A 25,679-nucleotide genomic window follows, 5' to 3' on the forward strand; every position below is an offset into this window, starting at 1 on the left:
GATCTAAATTGCCCAGGTAGTCCTCAGATTTGAAATTCTACTAGTGGCTGGGATTATAGGCATGTGTTACTGTACCTGGCTCCAAACCTCTTTTTGTGTGTGGGTGAGTATATGGGCCTAGATATTGAACCTAAGGGCATTCTACTTCTGAGCTACACCCCCAGTCCTTTTTTTATTGTTTATTCTGAAACCGGTCTTACTAAGTTGCCAAGGGTGTCATGTTGCTGAAGCTGGCTGCCGACCTGCGATCTTCCCATATATTGGGATTACAAGTGTGGGCTGCCATGCCCACCTCAAACTTTTTTTATATTGAAATCAAAAGTACTAGTTGTCACCAGACGTGTGGCACATGCTTACAGCATTTAGGAGGCTGAGACAGGAGAATCACGGTTCACGGCCAGCCTCAGCTACTTAGTAAGGCTCTTTGCAACTTAGTGAGACCCTGTATCAAAATAAAGAATAAAAAATAGGGCTGGGATATAGCTTGGAGGTAGAATGCCCCTGGGGTCCATCCCAGGTACCACACACACAAAGTACTAGTTGTCATGGATACTAAATTAACATCTCACCTCATTCTTGCAGCATTGTGGAAAGAGAGGGGGATAGGCTTGTCTGGAAATTCACAGCATTTTAAGATTGAACCCAGATCTAATTCCAAATCTAGAGCTATTTTATCTTAATGATTTATGTTGCAAAAGCATTATTTTCTCTTCCTTATGGTATTTCATCTGTGTTGGCAATTGATTAGATAGGTTTTCTCAGCCTGCTGTCAGTTATCTCATTTCTTTCTTTTCTTTTTCTTTTTTTTCTTTTTTTTTTTTTTTCATTTTGGTAGTACTGGCTATCGAACCTAGGGGCCTTCTACCTCCGGGCTACACTCCTAGACTTATTTTTTATATTTTATTTGGAAACAGGGTCTCTTAAGCCAGCTGAGGCTGGCTTTGAACCTGCGAGATCCTCCTGTCTCAGCCTACCAGGCGCCAGGATTACAAGTGTGCACCACCACGCCTGAGTCAGTTATCTCATTTCTTTGAGACTACATCTCAACTTTTAAGTAACAGGACAAAATTTTAAGACACAGATCATTTGTTTTTGCGGTTTAACTGATAAAAGCTTTGTTTTAAATATTTTGTGAGATAAATTTTCTAACATTCATTTTATGTTTTAAAGCCATTTGGTCACAATCAATCTCAACAAGACATTCTTCAAGAAAATACAATATTAAAAGCCACAGAAGTCCAGTTCCCTGTGAAGCCAGTTGTAAGCAGCGAAGCCAAGGTATTAAACTCACCTATGTAAGTTTTATCAGTAACTTTATCAATAATGGTTATAATATGGTAGGTATTTACTAATGATTAGTGTTATAGGAGTCAGCACTACAGATACTACATCTGTCTTACAGGGGCTGGGGAAAGGAGTTGCTTTGGTTTTTGGTTATAATCATTTCTTTCTTTCTTTCTTTCTTTCTTTCTTTCTTTCTTTCTTTCTCTCTTTCTTTCTTGGTGGTATTGGTGATTGGATTTAAGAGGTGGTCTACCTCTTAGCTACTCCTCCAGCTTTTTTAATTTTAATTTTTATTTTTTGGTGGTACTGGGGTTCCTGGAAGCCCTTCTACCTCCGGGCTACACTCCCAGACCTATTTTTTATATATTTTTTTGAAACAGGGTCTCTTACGCCAGCACGGATAGCTTTGAACCTGCGTGATCCTCTTGTCTCCGCCTCCCAAGCGCAGGGCCACTAGGCCCGGCTTTTTTTTTTTTTTTTTTGAAACCGTGTCTCACTAAGTTGCTGGGACTGTTCTTAAACCTGTGATCATCCTTTCTCAGACTCCTTTGTACTAAAATTACAGTGTTTCTGGTATAAACAGTCCAGGACATAACAATAATTCAGAAACAGGCATTATATAGTTTCTATTGTGTTTATCGAGGGTTTTATTGGAGATTGAACCTAAAGGCATTTTGCCTCCAAGCTACACCCCCCCACACCCAGCCCTATTATATTTTTCATTTTGAAACAGGGTCTCACTAAGATGAAACTGACTTCAAACTTGTGATCCTTCTGTTTTAGCATCCCAAGTACTGGGATTACAGGCATGTTCTACCACACCCAAACTTCTGTTCTCCTCCCTTTTTTTTTTTTTAACTGGGGGTGGAACCTAGAAGCACTCTATCTCCAAGCTACACATCCTAGCCCAATTTTATTTCTTTGCTTGGAAACAGGTTCTCACTAGATTTCTGAAAGCCATGCTATGTTGCTAAGGCTAGCTTTGAATCTGCAATCCTCCTGTCTCAGCCTCCCAAGTACTGGGATTCCAAACATGCACTACCACACCAGCTAGCTTCTGTTTTTTTTTTTTTTTTTTTTGGGTTTTTTTTTTTTTTTTTTTTTTTTGTGTGTGTGTGTGTGTGTGTGTGTGTGATGGAACCCAGCCCAGGGGCATTTTACCTCCGAGCTACAGCCCCTGCCCTATTTTTTATTCTTTATTTTGAAACCTGGTCTCACTGAGTTGCAGAGGACCTAAGTAGCTGAGGCTGTCTGCGAACCGCGATCCTCCGGTCTTAGCCTCCCGAATGCTGAGATTACAAGTGTGTGCCACCACGCCCAGCTAGCTTCTGTTCTTTTAATATAGTGTAATAAGTATTTTTAGATATTTGCGGTCATAATAACCTTGGTTTTGTGTTTTCTTACTATTTATTGGAATTGCCCAGCATTCCACTATTCTTTAAATTGTTATTGATTTTTGTAAGTTACTTAAGTTATGGCTAGAAGATTCCGATAATTAGAAAAATAAATCTAATGTTATCTTAAGACCTAATTAATTATTTTCATGAGATAAACATGACTCCTTTAAAAAGATCTTTTCAGGAGTTGGTATAGTGGCACACGTCTAATTTCAGCTTGGGAGGCTAAGACAAGAGGATCGCAGGTTTGAGGCCAGTGCAGAGTAACCCTATTTTGAAATAAATAAAATAGGGCTGGGGGTATCTCAGAGGTAGAGTCTCCCCTGGGTTCAATTCCTAGCACTACAGATAGATAGATGGATGGATGAATGAATGGATAGGAGGGAGGGAGGGAAAAAAGAAAGATCCTGCCAGTTGTGGAGATGAACAGCCATAATCCCAGCTACTTGGGAGACTGAGGTTTAAGAATGGCAATTCCAAGGCCAGGCTGTATAAGTTAACTCAATTAGTAACTTATACAACCTATATAACTTATATAGTAACTTATATAACCTATAACTCAATTAGTAGAGCATCCTTAGGTTCCATCCCCAGTATTGGGGGGGGGAAAAATGCCAGTATCCAGATTTTATCTTCCCTTTCTGTCTTGCCTAAGTGAGACCAGCAAGATCCATTTATTTATTTGGGTTGTTTTGTTTGTTTTTTGTTTTTTTTGGTATTGGAAATTGAATCTAGGGATATTCTATCTCTCAGCTATACCCCCAGCCTGATTGTATTTTTATTTTGAAACAGGGTCTTGCTAGATTGATGAGAGTCTCACTACTTGTTGAGGCTGTTTTTGAACCTGCAATCCTCCTATCTCAGCCTCCCAAGTACTGAGATTACAGGTGTGTGCCATCACTCCCAGCTTATTTTTGTTGTTGTTGTTGTTTGTTTTTGTTTGTTTTTTTTCTTTGGTGGTACTGGGGTTCCTGGAAACCCTTCTACCTCTGGGCTACACTCCCAGACCTATTTTATATATATTTTTTTGAAACAGGGTCTCTTAAGCCAAGCCAGCAAGGCTGGCTTTGAACCAGCACAATCCTATCTCTGTCTCCCAAGCACAGGGATTACAAGCGTCTGCCATCACGCCCAGTTTATTGTTTATAATACTGACAGAAATGGCATTGAGTAAAGTGTGCCTCAGGAGAGTCCCATCATTTGGCCATCTATGATTCTGTCATTAGATTCTTTCTAAATACATTTGCAGCACCTAGAATCCAGGAAAGGCTGGTAGAGGGGGTTCCACGTGCATCTCTTTCTTTCTTTCTTTCTTTCTTTCTTTCTTTCTTTCTTTCTTTCTTTCTTTCTTTTTTTTTTTTTTTTTTTTTTGTACTTGGGATGGAACCCTTCTACCTCCAGGCTAGAACCTTTCTACCTCTGGGCTACACTCCCAGACCTATATTTAGAAACAAGGTCTCTTAAGCCAGCGCCTGGCTTCAAACCTTCATGATCCTCCTGTCTTCGCCTCCCAAGTGCTGGGATTACAAGCATGCGCCACCACGCCCGGCCACATACATTTTTTTTAAAACCACTTGGCCCTACACCTTTGATAAGTATTTTTCCTAACTTGGTGTAGGCATCTTGTCTTCAATTACTTGTTACATTTACTGATTACTTCTTAACCTTAGTCTTGCTGTTGATAGCCTTTCTACATATTGGCCATCTTTTCTTTTTCTTTTTCTTTTTTCTTTTTTTTTTGGTGTGGTTTGTTTTGTTTTTCTGTCTTAATTGATTTCAGAGTGGACTTTAAAATTTGTTAAAGACTAAAAGAGATAAGACCTCTAGGGGATTCCTCTGAGGGATAGACCTGATTAATAGCCATGGTAAAATAATGAAGATGCCTGGGCATATTTATAGATAAACATTTGCTTTTAAACAATTTAAAAGCAAAGAAGATTAGACATCTATGTAATGGTATGAATTTTAGTTGTATTTTTTTCCCTGCAAATGTTTTAATTCATGGATTTATGCAGCAGCTAGAAATTTTAAGACAAGCTTAAGTTATTTTTGGTGTTGGCATTAAGAAAGGGAAACAATAATCTGTTACCCCTTGAGAAAATTTTATCTGTTGCAGAAAAAAACAATTTACAAATATAGTACTGACCAAAAGAAGACAATCTGTGATTTCATTTACATAAAATATAGAACAAGCAAAGCTCAACTGTGGTATTAGAAGTCATAGAGTTTCCTCCAGTTCAGCTGGTGGCTGAGCCAGTGCTTGAAGGAAGAGAGCATGAGGCTTAAGAACTTCTGGTAATGTTCTTTTTCTTGATCTGGTTTCCAGTTATGTAGATAACCTCGCCGTGTGCTGCACACTTATAATTTGTGTTCTTTTCTAAAAATGTTATGCTTCCATAAAGATTTTTGGTAAGGAATAAAGAGAAAAGAAGCAGTTTCACTAGTGTCTACACAGTTGTCATGATGCACAGAGTTAGCCTGAGAAATAAAGGAAGTATCACTTCAGTGTTAACACCACAGAGAAAGGCTTTATAAAGCACAATACAAAAAATATTATGGCTAAAAGTGGCATCTTAACCATTGGACCAAACTGAACTGACAGCAAAAAGTATTGTTTTGCAGAAGAAAAGTACTAGAAAAAGAAGTCTTAAGAAATCTGTAAGCAGAAGTGTAACTTTCCAACAGTAAGTGTAAAGGAAACCAATAATAACTTAGGCTATAACATGACATTAGGGTTTGTGAGTGGAAAACTGAATTTGGAGTGAGAATCTTATTGCTACCAGACATGTTTGTTAATAATGTTTGAATTTCTAATAAAATGAGATCTATATATTATCTTAAAATGTGTCCATCCTTCTCTAGGACCCCATGGGTTGATACTTAAAAAGGGAAAATGTTCATTTTAATTGTTGACTTGTTTTTTCCCTTTTTAAAGGCCTTTATACGGCGCTGTTTAGCATACCGAAAAGAAGATCGATTTGATGTGCACCAACTGGCAAATGATCCATACCTTCTCCCACACATGAGAAGATCAAATTCTTCAGGAAATTTACACATGGCTGGGCTGACAGCATCCCCAACACCCCCTTCTTCAAGCATAATTACCTATTGACTTTCCTCCAAGATTGGCATGATATTTTTGAATTGGTTCCAGATGCGTACTTGAGTTTGAGAGCAGTTGAGTGTTTTTGTGTTCTTTTTTACACAGGACATGGTTAGGAACTGTTTGTGAACTGAAGTTCTTCATGGCGTCATTTGTATGAGAGTGGATCATGAACAGTGAATAAATGCACACTTCACAGTCTGACCTTGAGCAGTGAAGGATGACTGCCTGTTGCACAGAAACAGGCATGCCATGTTAAGAAAGAAGAAAAATGCGCTTTTTGTTTGTTTATTTGGGGGAACACTGTAAATAATGTTTGTAATACTTAAATATATTTGATTGTTACTAGAGAGTTCTAATATGAAGGGTAGTTTTTCATTATTTAAAAACACATGGAAAAAATATGAGACATATTTCTAACACAAGAACTACAGTGCCTGGATACATTTTTCAGCATTTGGCAGTTATTCTGCTGAAACCAAAGTAAGAACTGAATGATAGTGGCCATTGTGTTTTATAATAATAGAATGTGAGAGTTAGAATCTTTGGACAAAGTTAGACTTTGTCATTTGCCTATTCTGGCTTTTACCAAGTTGTACCTCGAAATCATACGTCCGTTTTTTCCCCCTACTGGTTATATTAAAGGGAGAGCTGTTATTTCTAGACACTTTACGTAAACCTTTGACAAAAAAAGATGTTTGTTTTGAAATCAGTTGAATTCACTAAATTATAATATCTCCAGTGCTTTAAACATGTTTGAATTATTAACAAGTATTTTCCTTTTGTTACCAGGCCTTGTTCATTAAAAAGATCATATGTAACCAAATGCAGACCAGTTCTATGCAGGATAATGATAAAATTCCCTTCTGGCTCATTGTAAATTGTTGTACAGATGTCCTATTTCAATTACTAAGTTTCAGCAGCTTATTCTTGTACAAATGTTTAAAAAATATGGCTTTTCTAATTGGATATTGTATTTTTTTTAAGTCTTCTTGGAGGCGCTTTCATTGCTGCTAAATGATGTTGCTTATTTGAAAAAGAAAAAAGAAAAAAATGAATGACTTCCTTGAAAGTCCAAGCAGACTGTACATCATAGAGAGAGATATTAACATATTAAAAGCAGGCATTCACTAATAATCAAGGCATGTAAAAACGATCCATGTTGAACATAATGAGTTCTTCGAATCAGTTTCTGGGTACTAGGGCTATGGAGCACATAGATACTAGATTTATAAATTGTTCATGGTTATTTTACATTTCTAGAATGTTTTTATCATCAAGGTGGGATGATGGTCCCATAAAAAAGTTTTTTTGTGGTTTGTACAGATTTGTTAAAATGTGAACATTTTCCTAACTGCCTTGTACGGTAGAAACCAAAATTTTTCAGGATGCTGTTTCACTCTTAAGGATTTTTTTCTTTATTGTCACATTCATAATGCTGATACTTATCACATGTAAATTGTTCATGTTGCAGAAAACAGAGGCTGTACTTACCACAGATTCCCCTTAATATTGTACAGTTAAACTGTGGCTCTTATCTCTCACATTCAAAGCCATTTTGTTTTTTCACTGTACAGACACATTGTCTCTTTAAGATGCTGCTGAAATTGTAGAGAATGTAGCCAAAATAGTAATAAACAATGACAGTTAAAATGTAAAGACTATGAAAATTACATTCAAAGAAAGATTTCAAATTTTAGTATATTGATGAACTTAGCTCCATTACTGATGTGTGGGGGGGGGTACTGGGGATGGAACTCAGGGGCCTTCTACCTCTGAGCTACACTCCCAACCCTATTTTATTCTTTTTATTTTGAAAAGGGTCTCACTAAGTTGCTGAGGCTGGCCATGAACCTTCAATCCTCCTGTCTCATCCTCCCACTACTGGGATTACAAGCATGTGCCACCACATAATTTGTGTGTGTGTGTGTGTGGTACTGGGGATGGAACCTTTCTACCTCTGGGCTACACTCCCAGACCTATTTTATATTTTTATCTTGGAAACAGGGTCTCTTTAGCCAGCAAGGCTGGCTTCAAACCTGCTAAGTAATTTCAGAGTTTTCCTGGTAATTTTTAGCTCTAGTATCATACGTTTGAGGCTTCAGTTGTTTTCAGTCTTCTGGTGTATGTCTTCAGAATTAAAGAGTGCGTTTGATTCCCAAGACTACAGCCAAGATCATTCTGTCAAGTCCACAATGATGCAAGGTAAAATGCAGTTCTTGGACATAATTTTAAAATCTTTTTTTATTTAAATTGTCTTCATGGCTGGGCTTGGTGGCATAAGTTTATAATGCCAGTACACAGGCTGAAACAAGAGAATCTCAGTCAAAGCCAGCCTCGGCAACATAGCGAGGTTCTCAGCAACTTAGACCCTGTTTCTAAATAAATAAAATGAAGCTAGGGGTGTAGCTTGAAGGTAGAATGGCCTCTGGATTTAACCCCCAGGACCAAAAAAAAAAAGCCGGGCATGGTGGCACACGCTTGTAATCCCCACCCTTGGGAGGCTGAGACAGGAGGATCGCACAGGTTCGAAGCCAGCCTCGGCTACTTAGTGAGGCTCTCACCAACTTAGTGAAACCCTGTTTCCAAATATAAAATAGATGTGGGAGTATAGCCCGGAGGTAGAAAAGCCCCTGGGTTCCACCCCCAGTACCACCACCAAAAAAAAATTGACTTCATTGGCTAGAGTTCAGGATCAGTGATAAGAGTGCTTACCATGTACAAGGCCCAGCATCTAAAAAATAAAATGAAAATAAAAATAAACTAGCTTGCCGGGAGTGGTGGCACACGCTTGTAATCCCCGCACTTGGAAGGCAGAGACAGGAGGATCGTGCAGGTTCGAAGCCAGCCTCGCTGGCTTAAGAGACCCTGTTTCCAAATAAAAATACAAAAAATAGGTGTCTGGGAGTGTAGCCCAGAGGTAGAAGTGTTTCCAGGAACCCCAGTACCACAAAAATAAATAAACTAGCTTTAATGTGTGCATGTTGAGAGGTAGTAAGTGCAGAAACTATTCTAGTAATGTTTAAATTGGGAGTTGGGGGGATTCTTGGTTGTTTTTCAAAAATATTTACTCAAGTTATATTTTCCTTGCTACCATTCCTCTCCCGCAAATATCTCCTTCAGTTTAAGTGGTATATAAAATGTGAACAAACACTTCTTCAAATACCTCATTATAGGAAGCCAAAATGGAACAAATGTTTCAATGAAACATTTAAAGAATATGTTGTTATGTTGTTTTTGCTGTTTATCATTACTTATTAAATGTAGTGCTGATTACCATCAAATGTTACTAGATCTATTTTAGTGGAAATGTAAACCATATATTCCACTTAGGTCAATAGTTTACAGTGATGGTTTATGTACATTGCTGTTTGATTTTTCTATGAAAATGATAGCCTTATTTATACCTCTATAAGCATATTGATAGGCCTAATTCCACTTTATTTTTTATTTTTTATTGGTATATTGTAGTCATACATCTTAATGGAGTACAAAATGTAGAGATACATGCACACATCACCTAGTTAGCCTTGACCCAATTCCCAACCTGTTCCTTCCCCCTCCTCAAGTTTGGCTTAATGATTGATATGTTTGTTAAAGAACATTCATGCACATTAACTTCACATTAAATTTTCACATTATCTGATAAATTTCTTCCAAATATACTAAATTATGTTCTGAAATTCTAATTTAAAAAGTGTGTCTAGCTTCTAGTTTTTAAATTGAGTTCTTAGACTTCGAATGCTTGGATTAAAGTTCATTCTGCAATAGTTTTAGAATTTATAACTTATCTTGTGATTTGTATTAGTTTTCTTTCCTAGAACATATATTTCCACTTACCTTCCTGTACTATCCCTTCTCTCCTCCTCGACATGTTTTGAGGATTACCTGAGCCCATGGAATTAAAAAAAAAAAATCTTTTAATCCCAGCTTTCAGGAGGCTAAGACAGGAGGATCATGGTTTATGGCCAGCCTCAGCTACTTAGTGGGGTCCTTTGCAACTCAGTGAGACCTTGTTTCAAAATAAAGAATAAAAAATAGGGCTGGGGGTGTAGCTTGGAGGTAGAATGCCCCTGGGTTCCATCCCCGGCACCACCAAAAAAATATCTTTAATTTTTTTAGAGATTTGAATATTAAAAAGTGTGTCTGTCTGTCTGTCTATCTGTCTAGGGATCGAAACCAGGGCCATTCCCTCTGAGCTACATCTCCAGGCCTATTTTCTCTTTTATGTGGAAGTGTTCTCATTAAGTTGCTGAGAGCCTTGCTAAGTTGCTGAGGCTGTCTTCAAAACTGTGAGAGTAACTTGGTAGAAGAGCTATTTCAAGTTAGAACCAAAATACATGTCTGACCAGAAATCCTCACTTTTTTAAAGCACTGGGGTTGTAATTACATTGATGTAACTGTTTTTGGAAGGGCAATGAATTATAGTTAAGAATTCATATTTCTGGAACCAGATTCTTTGGGTCAAATGATAACTACTACTTACTACCTATATCTCAGGTTCCTCATCTGAAAATGAGGATAAGAAGTAACTATTTGCCGGGCATGGTGGCGCATGCTTGTAATCCCAGCACTTGGGAGGCTGAGACAGGAGGATCACACAGGTTCAAAGCCAGCCTCAGCTACTTAGTGAGGCTCTCAGCAACTTAGTGAGACCCTGTTTCCAAATAAATTATAAAATAGGGCTGGAAGTGTAGCCCAGAGGTAGAATGCTTCTGGGTTCCATCCCCAGTACCACACACACAAAAAAAGTACTTAACAGAGTGGTTGTAAGGAATAAGTGAATTCATATGCACAAAGTGCTTATAGCCATGTCTAGCACATAGTAAATATAGTATGTAATAAGTTGATATTATCAGTTGTTTTAAGATACATATTGTTTTTACCTTACTTGTAAGATGTAGTATGCAGTTATCTTTGCCTCCTGTGATAATTTAAATTATTTTAAGAAAAAGCAGTTTTATAGTGTTTTACTAAAGTTTCAAACAAAGGATAATTACCTGAAAATGGAAGGTGAGAAAATGTAACAATTTGAAACAAAATGGTAATTCTGTGTGGACTATTAAGTATAAAAAGAATCAGGATTTGACCATTTCTACTATCACACTAGAGGCAGCATACAACACTTTTTCCAAGGTTTTCCATGCTAATATCACTTGAGGTAGGATGGACAGTATTGTCCTTGTTTTACAAAGAAGGAAAGTTTTTGAGAAGGAACGTAGCTTGGCTTTGCCAGATACAAGTAGCAGGATAAGAAAACTAAAACTTGGAGCAAAGTTCTTGCTATGTTTTCTCACTTTATTATAAACATGGCTTACAGAGTTGAGTCTTTGTAATTCTTCAGTGGTGACAGACACAAAACTAAATAGCTATAAACATTGTCACTGTAAAAGCAGTTCTAAAGAGGCCTGATGGCTTTGAGTCACTTGAGAAATGGCCTTGTGTCCCAAACTCATTGAAACTGAGATGGAGAAAGAATGGGTCACAGTTTCTTTGTGGTACTGGGGATTGAATCCAGGGGCATTCTACCTCTGAGCTAAACCCCCAGTCCTGTGGTGGTTGGTTTGTTTTGCAGCACTGGGGATGGAACTCTGAGGCATTCTACCTCTCAGCTACACTCCAAGCCCTAATTATTTTTTATTTTGAAATAGGGTCTAAGTTGCAGAATGTCCTCACTAAGTAGCTGAGGCTGGCTGTACACCTGTGATCCTCCTGTCTCAGCCTCCAAGTACTGGGATTACACGCTTGTGCCACCACCCCGTCAGATCAGTTTTTCCCGTTCTTTTGTCTGATTTTTATTGATAGGCGTCCCTTCATGAGTCTCGTTCCACCTTCCTGGGAGAGCATCTCCCAGGCCTTGTCCTCGGCACTGTTGGGAGCAATGAAGTAGATCCCAGCTCTTCTGTACCCACTGATTTCTGATAAGAACTTTGTGACACCGACTCGGTTAAGTCAGTAACTTCCTCAAAAGGAAGCCCTGGAATTTTGGGGAAACTTCCTTAGTTGTGATAGAGCTCTGAACTGCCTCTCAGTCTTCTAACACTGACACAGTGACTTGTGTGGTATTCCAGCACCATGTAGCTCTAACTGGGTTTTAAGATTTTGTGTAATTATCTAAACACCTTAAACTGTTCCCAGAAGAGCATACACATGGGGCCAACAGTAGATGCAGGTGGCCAACATTTTATCTGTTTTTAAAGTTGAGTGTATGGTATGGATGCATTGAACGCACGCCATGGACAAGGCAGGTGTGATGGCACACACCTGTAATCCCAGTACTTGGGAGGCTGAGACAGGAAGGTTATAGGCCCAAAACCAGCCTCAGCAACTTAGTAAGGTGCAGTTCCAAAATAAATACTTAAGGCTGGGGGTGTAGCTCAGAGGAAGAAGCTCCTAGGTTTACTCCCTAGTTAAAAAAAAAAAAAAAAAGCATTGACACAATTAGGGCAGGTACTAAGGTCTAGGACAGGGTAGTAGTGAGCAAACACAGACATTAAATGACTTGATCCATAAGCCGGGCATGATGGCGCACGCTTGTAATCCCAGCATTCGGGAGGCTGAGACCAGAGGATCGCGGTTCGGGGACAGCCTCAGCTACTTAGTGAGGCCCTCCGCAACTCAGTGAGACCCGGTTTCAAAATAAAGAATAAAAAATAGGGCAGGGGGTGTAGCTCGGAGGTCAAATGCCCCTGGGTTCCACCCCCAGACCCACCAAAAAAAAAAAAAAAAAATGACTTGATCCAAAGAATAAACTTGGGTAATTCCTATCATATTTTGTGTGTTTCAAATAATCTAATGCCATACTGCATCCTGAGATCTTTTTGTCTGCTTGGTGGACACATTCTTAACGTCACCTAAAGGAGGTATTCCAAAAAAGTGTGGATTTGAACATCGGACCTGGCTTTGTCTCCCAACTTTATCACCTAGTAGTTATGTGTAGAGACCTTAGAGAAGTCACTGACTTGTTTTTCTTTCCACATTTGTAAACTATTTCTACTAATAGCACATGTCTAATAGGTACCTAGCACTAAAAGTGGAGTTGGGAAGTGTTCCTGACGGATACAGCACGGGCTTTAGCCGATCAGAACAGGTGCTGTAGTGCAGCAGTGCTGGCGGCCCTGTTGTGGGGACGCCCAGGGAGTTGGCGTGTTGTGTGTAAAGCTTGCTCAGGAGGATCCAGGCAGCAGCATTTCCCAGCTGCTGTGAAGCATTCTGAATATAGCATTAGTATGAACTGCCTGTCCCTGACCTGGGTCTGAGTGTGTCCCCTCCACCCTAGTACATGCCACCCTTGATCAAGTTTGCTCTCCACCCATGAGGTGCCGGATGGTGGCAGGATCGTCACTTGTTTTCCAAGCTGTTTTACTTTAAAGATGCTGTTTTGATCTCAAGATTGTTTCTGTGTTCAAGCCACCATGAATATTAACATTGGTGGTTTCTGGACTAATCTCAAAATTTACTGTTTCATTTTGACAATGACCTTTAACTTACCAATAGCAACTATGTAAGCCTCCCAGAGGGATAAAATTTATACATACATAGTATTTACTATAAAGCTTTGAATTTAGAAAAATGACTAGGGCATTATGAGGCCATGTATGATTCAAGATGCAAGATTAGCCATATAGTAGCCAAATTGGCTTAAGATGAGAAACTTTAAAACATGTGCAAACAACATTGGTGGGGGTCTTTTCCATCTTGTATTAGGATTTTTATATTTAAACATATTTACTGTTACATGTGACCAAAGCCCATATGTTCTGTAGTTTCTTTGGGAAAGTGAAATAACCTTTAGGGGAATAGGGCACTGCTAAATAGCAATTTGTTCTCTTATGTTTTGCTGATTTATTTAATTTATTTTGTGTGTGTGTGTGTGTGTGTGGTGGTACTGGGGATGGAACCCTTCTACCTCTGGGCAACACTCCCAGACATCATATATATATATATATATATAATTTTTTTTTTTTTAATTTGGAAACAGGGTCTCTTAAGCCAGCAAGGCTGGCTTCAAACCTGTGCCATCCTCCTGTCTCCACCTCCTAAGCGCGGGGATTACAAGTGTGCGCCACCATGCCTGGCATGTTTTGGTGACTTTTTAAAATTACAAAATAAGGTGTTTACTTTTTGCTTTTCCTGATACTGTGCCATACATAATAAATTTTAGTAAATAATGTTTATTAACTGATAAAAGGTGGTTACCTTTAATGATAAATCAGCTTATTTGTAAGGAAGATTTTTAAAAAGTAATAGAGCAGGGTGTGGTGGCACACGCTTGTAATCCCAGTACTTGGGAGGCTGAGACAGGAGGATTATAGGTTCACAGCCAGACTCAGTTACATAGTAAGGGCCTCTGCAATTCAGACCCTGATTCAAAATTTAAAAAAATATGACTGGGGATGTAGCTCGGGGGGGAGGAGGATGTCCTTGGGTTCAATCCCTAATACAGAAAAAAAAAAAAGTAACAGACCGTCTGGTAACATGTATGGAAGATGTTCATTCTGCTAATAACCATGGAAACTGCAAGTTTCTAGTTCCACAGGGAAATTTACTGTGTAAATTTAATTTCTCCACACTGGAAAAAGCCATATTCAGAGAGAAAAAATCTGGAAAATATAAAAGATTACCCTAGAAAAATCTTAAATTTTACACTAGTTAGAAGGACTAACAATTTTGTACTTATTTAGTGACCTGGCACTGCAAAACACTAGTGGCAACGAAGTGAGTTGTTTTGAACTTGAAATAAAAACTTTCAGAAAGCTCTTTCCTGTTTCACAAGCCAACCATTTTGGCATTAGTACCACTTCCTTCAGTGTTCAAAGAGGTGACTGAAACCATGACGGAAACATTGATAGTTCTAGCAATTGGTCATGGCCACAGAGTTAAGTTAGGCTGGATCCTGGGCTCTTAAGAAAGAGACATTAAAATTCTTGTTCTGTATCTTTTGCTTTTCCTGATACTGTGCCATACACAATACATTTTAGCAAATAATGTTTACTAACTTCTAGAAAACTAAAATAGTAGTATCCAAGTTCTCTTCCATGGGTCTATCCCAGACACCTGACCCAAACTGCATCCTGAGAGGATTGGGGTTATTTTGTTCTTGTTTCTTTGGTTTTGGTTTTTTTCTACAAGTATGAAACCTTTGTGGTATGGCTATATTTTTCACCTAAGTGAAATGGTAAAATAAATAGGCTGGGATAAGGTATGGTAAGAAGTTACCCACCTCTGGCGCCCCTCCCCACAAGAAAAAGGTGTTTTTTCAATGCCTGGAGCTTTCCCGGGCCACTCTAGAGGGCTTTAGAGGGCTTTCCTCCCTGCGGTGGCTCGTGCACCCAGGCTGCTTGCATTTCACAGTTCCCACTGCCACTGAAGAGGAAGAGGGAGCGAGGGGGAGACCCCTGGCTCTTAAATGCCACCGATTAGAAGTGCCAAGCCTTGCTACCATAGTGGTAGGGCCCCAAATGACTGTGCAGCAGCTGCTGTGTCTTTGTCACCTTCGGTAACTTGCATAAACCAGATGTCGTTCAAGTCTGTAATTTCAGTATATGGAAAGTTTGAGACAGAAGGATTGCAAGTTCAAAGCCAGCCTTAGGAATTTAGTGAGAAACCAGCAAAACCCTGTTTCCAAATAAGAGAATCCATCTGGGGGCATAGCTCGGAGGTAGACTGTACCTGGCTTCGGTCCCCAATACCACATACAAAAAATAATCATTTGGATGATGACAATTTTACATGTAATCTACTTTTAAAAGGGATCTCAACCTCAAGACTTAGCTAGTTGGTGGCTCATGATGGTGCCAGGTTTGGGGCAGGGCTGCATGGAGCAGGATCCTGAAGAGCTCAGCTGAGAACTAACCTGCAGAAACCCAGAGAACCTTATTTTAACATTGCTTACGTACAGTCACTGGACACATCAGCGGGGTATAGTGTATATTAACACGAGCATACAGTGAGCACTGACCAAATCAGAACTCTAGCGTTTCCCTCTTTATTTCATTTATGTTTGGGGCCTTGGAGCACCTCTCTTTTAGATTCTCATAAAATGGGTAATACGTGCCAGGCACGGTGGTGCACACCTGTAATCCCAGTACCTAGGAGGATGAAATAAGATCACAGGTTTGAGACCAGCCTCAACAATTTAGCAGGACTCTCAGCAACCTAGCAAGACCCTGTTTCAAAACAAAAGTAAAATGGGGTGTGGCTCTGAAGTAGATCCCCGCTGAATCCACTCCCCAGTACCACACCCCCCTAAAAGAGGCAGAATACCTTATTGTGAACTTGGGTCACTACTCCAGTATGCTGGCTGATCACCAAAACTTGCCTCCTATTTAACTGTTGGTACCCATTTTTCTCCCTCCCCTCTTTCCAGCCTCTAGTGATCACTGTTCTACATTCACATCAAGTCGGTTTGGTTTGGTGGTACTGGGTGTTGAGCCCAGGGGATCTCTACCTCCGAGCTACACCCCCTGCCCTATTTTTTATTATTTTATATTTGAAACCGGATCTCACTGAGTTGCAGAGGACCTCACTAAGTAGCTGAAGCTGTCTGCGAACCATGATCCTCCTGTCTCAGCCTCCTGAATGCTGGGATGACAAGCGTGTGCCACCACGCCCCTGACTCCCAGCATCATCTTTTTAAAATAAAAGTAACTAAATCCTCAGAGGTTTTCAAATGTGCACATCATTTTCTAAAGACTGTTTTAGAAACCTACAAAGTGACAAAAGTAATGGTCAAAGTCCCCTTAGAGAGCACATGGCAAGAACAATTACATTTGACTTATACATCATGTTTAGTACTATTTACTGAGATTTATAAGGTTATTTGATGAAATAATTAACAGAAAAGCAATCTCACTGGATAATTTTAAGGATCGATTTGTGTGTGTCTGGGGGGGGGGAGTACTGGGGATTGAATCCAGGGGCATTCTGCCTCTGAACTATGAATACCCCCAGGCTGATATTTATTTATTTATTTATTTATTTATTTATTTATTTATTTATTTATTGGTGGTATTGGGGGTGGAACCCAGAGGCTTTCTACTTCCGGGCTATACTCCCAGACCCATTTTATATGGACACAGGGTCTCACTAAGTTGCTGAGAGCCTCACCAAGTAGCTGAGGCTGGCTTCGAACCTGTGCGATCCTCCTGTCTCAGCCTCCCAAGCGCGGGGCCACCAAGCCCGGCTCCTGATTTTATTTTTTTTATTGAGACAGATCCTTTCTGTCTCAGCCTCCCAAGTACTGGGATTGCAAGCATGCACCACCAAGCCCTTTCTAAGTGCTTTCAAATCCCCCCCCCCAAGTACTGGGGGTTGAACCCAGGAGTATTCTATCCCTAACCCTATTTTTTACTTTGAAACAGGGTCTTGCTAAATTGCGGAGAGCTTGAATTGCTGAGGCTGGCTTCGAATCTGCAATCCTGTCTCAGTCTCCCAAATACTGGGATTACAGGCGTGAGCTATCACGCCCAGCCAAATCCTATTTTGAAACAAGTTTGTCTTACCCCCTAGTTGGCTGGTGAATGAAAGTAGAGAAGCCTGGACCCTAGGTGCCAGAGACAGAGCCTCCATTGCCTTTTTTCTTTCTTTCTTTCTTTTGCGGTACTGGGATGGAACCCAGGGACATTCTACCTCCGAGCTACACCCCCAGCCCAACATTTTTATTCTTTATTTTGAAACAGGGTCTCACTGAGTTGCAAAGAACCCTCACTAAGTAGCTGAGGCTGTCCAGGAACCAAGATCCTCCTGTCTCAGCCTCCCAAATGCTGGGATTGCGAGCGCGCCGCCACGCCCGCTCTCCGCCTGGCCTTCCGCTCCCTCGGGGTCCCGCACCGCCATAGCCACCTGGGGGCGGGGTCTGGCCTGAAGCCGGGGCTGCGACCCCCCATTCTGTGCCTCCCCAGGGGCGTGCCCCGCCCGGGTCTCGGCCTGGCGCGGGCGAGGAGGGCGGCGCTCCTTCATCCTGAGTCCACGTGGAGCCGCGAGCCGGCGAGGCCGGGCGGGCGGCGGGCTCTGTCTGTATCTCACTTTCTCTGTCTCCTCTCTGTCTGTCTGTCTGCCTGTCTGTCTGTCTGTCTGTCTCTCTCTCTCTCTCTCTCTTCCTTTCTTTGCTTTTTCCTTTTCTTCCCCCGAGGCGGGCACCGGTTGGCGTCCTTCCTTCCCTCTCCCTCGCTCTCTTAATCTTTTTTTTTTATACCGGAGATTAAACCCAGAAGCATTCTTCCTCCAAGCTACACCCTTTTTTATTCTTTATTTTATTTTGAGACGGGCTCGCTTCCCTGCAGACACTGTCTTCGAACCTGCGGCCCTCCCGCTCGGCCTCCCAAGCACTGGGCCCCTTCCCCCGGGAGCCGGCGCCCGGTCCGGCGGGCGGTGCCGGCGGCCCAGCGGGAGGCCGGGGGGCGCGGGCTCGGGTCCCGGAGGCGGCCCTGTTTGCCTTTGCATTGACACGGGCGCCTCTCGGGGGTGCACCCAGCCCCTTCGGTGTACCCCGCGCACGCGCCAAGCGAAACCCCTGTGCTGGAGGAAGAGCAGGGACCCGAGCCTTTCTTCCTAAGCCCCCACTTTGGGGTCGCCCCCGCCCAGCCAGGGGCCCTGCCAGGCCGGCCCGGAGACCCCGCGGCCTCCGACGGGCGCGGCTTGCCCGGGCCCTCAGCGCCACCTGGTGGTCGGCCGCGTGCACTGCGGTCCGCGTGCGCCAGCCCGAGGAGAGACGGGACGAGCTGGGGACCCTGCTGCAGTGCTTGTCCCCAAAACGTTCTCCTGTGAACTGCGGAGCCCTTGAGCCTCGACGTGAGGAAGCAGCGAGCAAGCACCCTGCTTCCTGGGATGCGCGGGAGAAGGGGAAACGCCCTCACTATGCCTGGCACCTGCTGCCAACCCAAGACCCCTTTAAATTGGTTTCGCTCAGCTGGGCGAAGGGGCACAGGCCTGTGATCTCAGTACTTGGGAGACTGAGAAAAGAGCATGGCAGGTTCGAGGCCAGCCTCACCACTTAGCGAGACCCTGTTTCAAGATCAAGAATAAAAAGCGCAGAAGGCCCCTGGGTTTAATCCCCACTACCAAATAAATAAATAGGCTCCTTTTTCTCACTAGTTTACTTGTAAAGACGACTTCTCTAGCTTTATTCAAAGTAATTGCTTTTCAGTACTTGTTAAGATAAATATGTAGGCATTAAATGAGAAAAAAATATTTTTCTCTGTACATCTCAGTCTGGGCAAGACCAGCCCATGGGCTTGCTGAGCCTGGCCTGAGCTTCCCGGCAACAGTCTCTCTCTCTCTCTCTCTCTCTCTCTCCCTCTCCCTCTCCCTCTCCCTCTCCCTCTCCCTCTCCCTCTCCCTCCCTCCCTCCCTCTCCCTCTCTCCCTCCCTCCCCCTGCTTCCCTCCCTCCCTTCCTCCTTCTTTCTCTCCCCCCCTCCCTCCCTTCCTCCTTCTTTCTCTCCCCCCCCTTAGCCTAGTAGCGATAATAAATTTGGAGAAAATGATTTTCAAGAATCTTGGGGAAGAAGGCAGGGTGCCAGGTATGGTGGCGCACGCTTGTAATCCCAGCATTTGGGAGGCTGAGACAGGAGGATGGGAGTTTGTGGACAGCCTCAGCTACTTAGTGAGACCCTCTGCAACTCAGTGAGACCTTGGTTCAAAGTAAAGATTAAAAAATAGGGCTGGGGCTGGGCGTGGTGGTGCACGCTTGTAATCCCCGCGCTTGGGAGGCTGAGACAGGAGGATCACACCATTTCAAAGCCAGCCTCAGCTACTTAGTGAGGCTCTCAGCAACTTAGTGAGACCCTGTTTCCAAATAAAATATAAAAAAGGTCTGGGAGTATAGCCCAGAGGTAGAAAGCCTCTGGGTTCCACCCCCAGTGCCACCAAAAAAAAAAAAAAAAATAGGTCTGGGGGTGTAGCTTGGAGGTAAAATGCCCCTGGGTTCCATCCCCCATACCTCAAGGAGGAGGAAGAGGAGGAGGAGAAGAAGAAGGAAGAGGAGGAGGAAGAGGAGGAGGAGGAGGAAGAGGAGGAGGAGGAGGAGGAGGAGGAGGAGGAGGAGGAGGAGGAGGCTGTGGCGGCAGATCAGCCGGTGCTGAGATCCTGGGCTCCCTCAGCAGGAACCTGCTTTTTCATACTCAGACAGCTCCCAGCATTCGGTAGCTGACCCGAGGCTCATGGTCTCAGTGAGACCCTGTTTCAAAATAAAGAATAAAAATTGGGCAGGGGGTATAGCTTGGTGGTCGAATGCCACTGGGTTCCATTCCCAGACCCGCAAAATAAATAAATAAATAAATAAATAAATAAATAAATAAATAAATATAAGGTAAACAAGACAGATGGAGTTTTGCTGTAACATTTCTGTCCCTCACCGCCAAGAAGCACACAGGTTGTTTCGCTGCTGCTATTTCACAGACTTGACAACTAACATTATTTCTGGGGACCAAAGGGCCAAAACAATGCATAGAGACATGTGGACTCCTGTCGTCAGGTTCTGAGTCAGTTTCTCAGCACAGCTCCCTGTGCCGCACTGGGACACTGTGGCCAAACTTATTTACAAACATATTGTTTAAATCAGTCACTGTGGCCCGGCGTGGCGGTGCAAGCTCAGAATCCCAGCATTCAGGAGGCAGAGACTGGAGGGTCATAGTTTGTTGACAGCCGCAACTCAGTAAGACCTTGTTCAAAAAATAAATAATAAAAAATAGGGCTTGGTGTGTAGCTCGGAGGTCAAACGCCCCTGGGTTCTACCCCAGTACTGCAAGAAAAAGAAAAATCAGTCACTGTGGAAGTCCATTAGGCAGACACCACTGATAATTGTGTGTGTGTGTGTGTGTGTGTGTGTGTGTGTGTATGTGTGTTACTGGGATTGAACTCAGGTGTGTTCTACCTCTGAGCTATGTCCTCAATCCTATTTTATTATTTATTTTGAAACAGGGTCTCACTAAGTTGTTGAGGCTGGCCTTGAACCTATGATCTTCCTATTGAAACGGGGGTTTCTTCTGAGCCCCCCAAGATGAAAAGCGGGGTTTCCTGAGAAGAAACCTGGAGTTTCATCATAGATGAAACGGAGTTTCTTGAGAAGAAACTCAGCATCTCCTTACAGGGTTCTTGTCTACGGTGAGTGAAGAATGACACCCGCAGACCTCAGGAAGGGGAGTAAAAGGTTTATTGGAAGCAGCAGGGAATGGGGAAGGGTGGCTGAACAACCCCAAAGGGGCTGGAACTTTGGGTCCAGCAGCTGCCTTCAGGACAATACTTGAGAGTAGCCCAAGCCGAATTGCCTTCAGGTGCAGGCTGCTTTCTTCCGGAGTCCACACGATCTACCAGAAGAGAATAGGAAAAGAGGCAGAACACCACTTGGGCTGTCGGGTCTTCTGGTGTCCAGTAGTTGCCTTCAGGTCACTATCGGAGTGTCGCCCGAGCCAAGTGCCGTTAGTTGCAAACTACTTTCTCCCAGAGTCCACGCGATCTGCCAGAAAAGAGGTGCAGGTCACCCCTCGGGGCCCTGGTCAGCCTTGATGCCCAGCAGAGGCCTTCAGGTCACTACTTGAGAGTAGCCCGAGCCACATGTCCTCAGATGCACTCTGCCTTCTCTCAGGGCCAACACAACCTGCAAGGGAGAGAACGGCTCCCCAAAAGGGGAGGGGGTCCCGAGAGGGAAGAGCCCCATTTGCCATTGGCAAAGGCCTGATCGTTTTCGACCTCTTTTGGTTAGGGTGACTTTGGGAATTCTGGGAAGCAGCTCTCAGAATTTGCATAGGGTATTTGCAAGTCCTTTGAAGAATCTCCTTTCAGGAATGCCAGACTTGTTCTGTGGGTTTGTTGATTTGTAAATAGAAGGCTTTGTGAAGCTCTGGTCCTTCTTATCTCTGAGCCTTTGGAATTTCAGGTATTTGTCACCCCTCAGGAAACTCAGGAAATTAACTTTTTTCTACCTTTTCCCTATCTTTCCCTATCTGCCTATTTCCTTTCTATCTCCTCACTATCTCAGCCTCCCAAGTACTGGGATCACAGGTATGTACTACCATGCCTCGTGACACCATGGATAATTCTAATCTCGGGCCATGCCAGCGATTTCTGAGCAGAGAACTCCTTCTGCATATGACCAGCCATGACATGGCCTTTGAGATGCTGCTGTGGAAGATGCCAGTAGCCCAGGATCCCAGGAGCTCAAAGCTTCAGAAGACCAGGATGGAATAAGGCTTTCTCTGGCTAAATCTTCCATTTTCCCCGTAGATGGAAGTAACCTTGTTTTTTCTGATCAACAGGCAATTCAAATGTGTTTTCAGAATTTCCAGTGGGCTGGGGTAGAGTTCAGTAGTAGAACACTTGACTAGCATGTGCAGGCCCCTGGGTCAAGTGGAGCACTGCAGCAATTAATAATCAGTCTGGTAATGCAGGAGTGTGTTAGAGAAGAAACAAGAAGCTCCCTCTGCACGGTCCCTAGCTACCCTAATCCAAGTTCTTCTCACAGATGCTTATGCTGAATGTCAGGCGGGTCTCAAGACAGGCCAGTGAGGCTGAGCTGTGCATGCATCCTGCGCCTCCCAGCAGAGACAAGGGCTGCAGAGTGGAGGACCCGGAGGCTGTTCAGGGTCCTACTGCCAACCCTTTGGTCCCTGAAAAAAAGAACTGATGATGGATTCCAAGAGTTGCTTGTTAAAGCACACACTTGTAATCCCAATACTTGTGAGGCTGAGACAGGAAGATTGCAGGTTTGTGGCCAGCCTCAGCTACTTAGTGAGGCCCTCTGCAACTTAGTGAGGCCCTGTTTCAAAATAAAGAATAACAATAGGGCTGAGGGGTGTAGCTCAGAGGTAGAATGCCCCTGGGTTCAATCCCCAGTACTGCAAAAAGAAAAAAAAATTAATGGGTTTGGGGACTCAGAGTATGGATTCAAGAAAAGAGGCTGGTGAAACTCTAATTCCTTTCACTGCCCCTATCAGTGTCTAGGAACCTATTTTTCCCCTCACATTTATCGTCAAACAGCTGCTTTATGCTGTGTCAACTTAGAGCTCATTCCACCAGGACTCATTGGATTCCAAAGAAGGAAGTCCATGAAGAACCCACCATGGGCACGGCACCCCTCAACTGTAAGGAAGTGCGAGTTCTGGCCCTCTGCCCTCTCTCCAGCCTCGGTGCTCTGAGTACCAGGGCAATACAGAGCCCTGCAAATTCAGTGCTGCGGGGACCGCGCAGGTGGCTGGAGCAGGGACCAGGTGGCTGAGGGACTGGAAGGTGCCTGCCAAAGGAGCGCTCGTTTCCCTGTGGGACTGATCTGTTGTCAGATCTGACTCTTCAGGAGAAACCAGAAATCTGGACTTATGTGAAATCTTCTGATTTTGTTTTGTTTTATTTATTTATTTTGGTGGTACTGGGGGTGGAACCCAGGGGCTTTTCTACCTCTGGGCTATACTCCCAGACCCATTTTATATTTTATTTGGAAACAGAGTTTCACTAAGTTGCTGAGAGCATCACTAAGTAGCTGAGGCTGGCTTCGAACTTATGCAATCCTCCTATCTCAGCCTCCCAAGCGCAGGGATTACAGGCGTGTGCCACCACGCCTGGCTGTTTTTTTTGGTTTTAGTTTTTGGTACTTCAGGATGGAACCAAGGGCCATTTTGCGTGTGTGTGTGTGTGTGTGTGTGTGTGTGTGTGTGTGTGTGTGTTACTGAGGATGGAGCCCAGGAACATTCTACCTCCAAGCTGCACCCCCAGCCCTATTTTTTAATTCTTTATTTGGAAACAGGGTCTCACTGAGTTACAAAGGGCCTCACTAAGTAGCTGAGGCTGTCTGCAAACTGTGATCCTCCTATCCCAGCCTCCCAAATATTAGGTTACAAGTGTGCACTACCATGCCTGGCTGCTTTTATTTCTAAATAGTCTTGCTAATTTGCTGAGGGCCTAAGTTTCTGAGGCTGGCCTCCAACCTCCTGTCTCAACCTCTAGCGTAATGCAATTCCAGGTGTGCACCACCAGGCCTGCCTAATCTTCTGATTTTATATGTTGGTAATTTATTCACATTTTAGTTCCTACTACAGGGCAGTTCAAAGGAAACATGTCTGGAGGAAACCACTGCACTAGCTCTTGTTCTCTGGACAGACTGTGCTGCAGAGGGCTCTGCCCCCGCGCCGCACACAGTATTGCCACAGGAGCCTGGCGCCACGTCAGCTGCTATTGTTTGCCCAGCCCTAGTGGCCTTTGTGGAGTTCGGGCTGGTATTTATTTAGTGCTGGGAAGCACAGTGCCACTTTAACTCACAACACTGAAAGTCATGGGGTCATCTCCACCAGTGGGCGGAGCGTGGAGTTTTCTCGTTTTGTTTCTTTGAACTGTCCAGGGATGACCAGAGTGTTCATGGCCCTCCCTGGAGAGGCAGTGATTTCTGTTTTTCTCACCTAGCTGAGCTTTAACCGGTGGAAACTATCCCGGGACCTCCACTGCTGGCTGCATCCAGTGAGCAGCATCCTCTCTCCAGCCCCTCCCCGAGCCCTAGGGGGATGCTGGCCTGGGAGTGGGTCCTACTGACCTTCCCAAATTTGAATAATTACCTCTAACCTTAATTCTCTATCCTTTTTCTATGGGCTCCATATGCAAGATGCTCCGTGTGTGTGTGTGTGTGTGTGTGTGTGTGTGTGTGTGTGTGTTGCTGGGAACCCAGGGGCTTCTACCTCTGAGCTACAACCCTCAGCTCTTTTTATTTTTTATTTTGAAATAGGATTATGCTAAGTTACTGAAGGTCCTGCTAAGTTCCTGAGGCCGGCCTCAAACCTGCAATCCTTCTGTCTTTATATAAAATGCTTTGGTTAGTCAAGCTGGATATTGCTCTTCCTAGATCTAACACAAAAAATAATATCTGACAACAGGATCCCTCCCTCAACCCGTGCACTTTGCTAAATGGCGCCTTGGTAGATAATAGCTTTCCTGTGGCCTTATTATCTCCATGTTATGATCCCACCTGACTCAGTGATCACCTAGGAGGAACAAAGGTCAGTGCTCAACGCTGTGGTGCTCACCTCTTTCCTTCCAATATTCTAATTCATCTGCAGACAAGGTTGAAAAACCTTGTTGGGTGCTCAGATAATCAAAGGAAGACTTTAGGATCCTCCCTTCAAAGATAACTTATTATAGCCAGGCATGGTGTGGCACAGTGGTAATCCCAATCCTTGGAAGGCTGAGACAGGAGGATTGCAGGTTCAAGGCCAGCCTTAGCTACTTAGTGAGGCCCTCTGCAACTTAGTGAGACCTATTTCTAAATAAAGACTGAAAAATAGGGCTGGGAGTATATGTAACTCAGAGGTAGAATGCCCCTGTGTTCCAACTCCAGTACTGAAAAAAAAAAAAAAAAATATATATATATATATAGTGTGTGTGTGTGTGTGTGTGTGTGTGTGTGTGTGTGTATGTGTGTGTATATATGTATCTTATTACAGAAAATAGGGTCACCCTAAAAGGAAAAAAAAAGACAGAATGTTGAACTAAGGTGCATTTTATTTTCTAGTAAAATAAATATTCCTGTAGCCAACAGACCAGGGTTACCACAGTTGGGCTTCCTGTGAGCCCCTGCAGGACCGTCTCTCCTGCAGGGATGCAGGCCAGCTGAGCCTTCAGCAGAGTTCTCCTCACGACTTGCTGCAGCTGTGACCCTCCATGAAGCTGGCTTATCCTCTAAGTTCCTGAAAGCGGGGATCCTGTCCTGTGCCGCCACTACAGCATGTCTTGCAAACGGGGAAGAGGCTGAAGCCAATTCTAGGTCTTCAGAATCTTGAGGAAAGCCAACAAAGGGAAATCATCCAGACTCAAGGAATCCTAGCTCCCGGCAGGCCTCAGGTGACAGCAGGTCTTCCTCCTCTGTTCCCCTGTCGGCTGCTCCCCAGTTGCTCAAACCCCAGCACCCAGCCTGCGCGCT

The 25,679-nt window shown here is 43.3% G+C and overlaps 1 protein-coding gene across 1 annotated transcript in view; it reads left to right on the forward strand.

Annotated features, from left to right (window-relative positions):
* TLK1 (tousled like kinase 1) overlaps positions 1–5,793 on the forward strand; it is a gene marked incomplete at both ends in the record, with an annotated part of 144,283 nt that extends 138,490 nt beyond the window's left edge. Inside the window, 2 exons of the mRNA XM_080689060.1 lie at positions 1,171–1,278; positions 5,617–5,793. Coding sequence (XP_080545186.1) covers positions 1,171–1,278; positions 5,617–5,793 — 285 coding nt within the window. The remainder of the gene's footprint in view (positions 1–1,170; positions 1,279–5,616) is intronic.
* Positions 5,794–25,679: the final 19,886 nt, after the last annotated feature.

Source organism: Muscardinus avellanarius, assembly GCF_963383645.1.
Source record: "Muscardinus avellanarius genome assembly, chromosome: 2".
NCBI lineage: Eukaryota > Metazoa > Chordata > Mammalia > Rodentia > Gliridae > Muscardinus > Muscardinus avellanarius.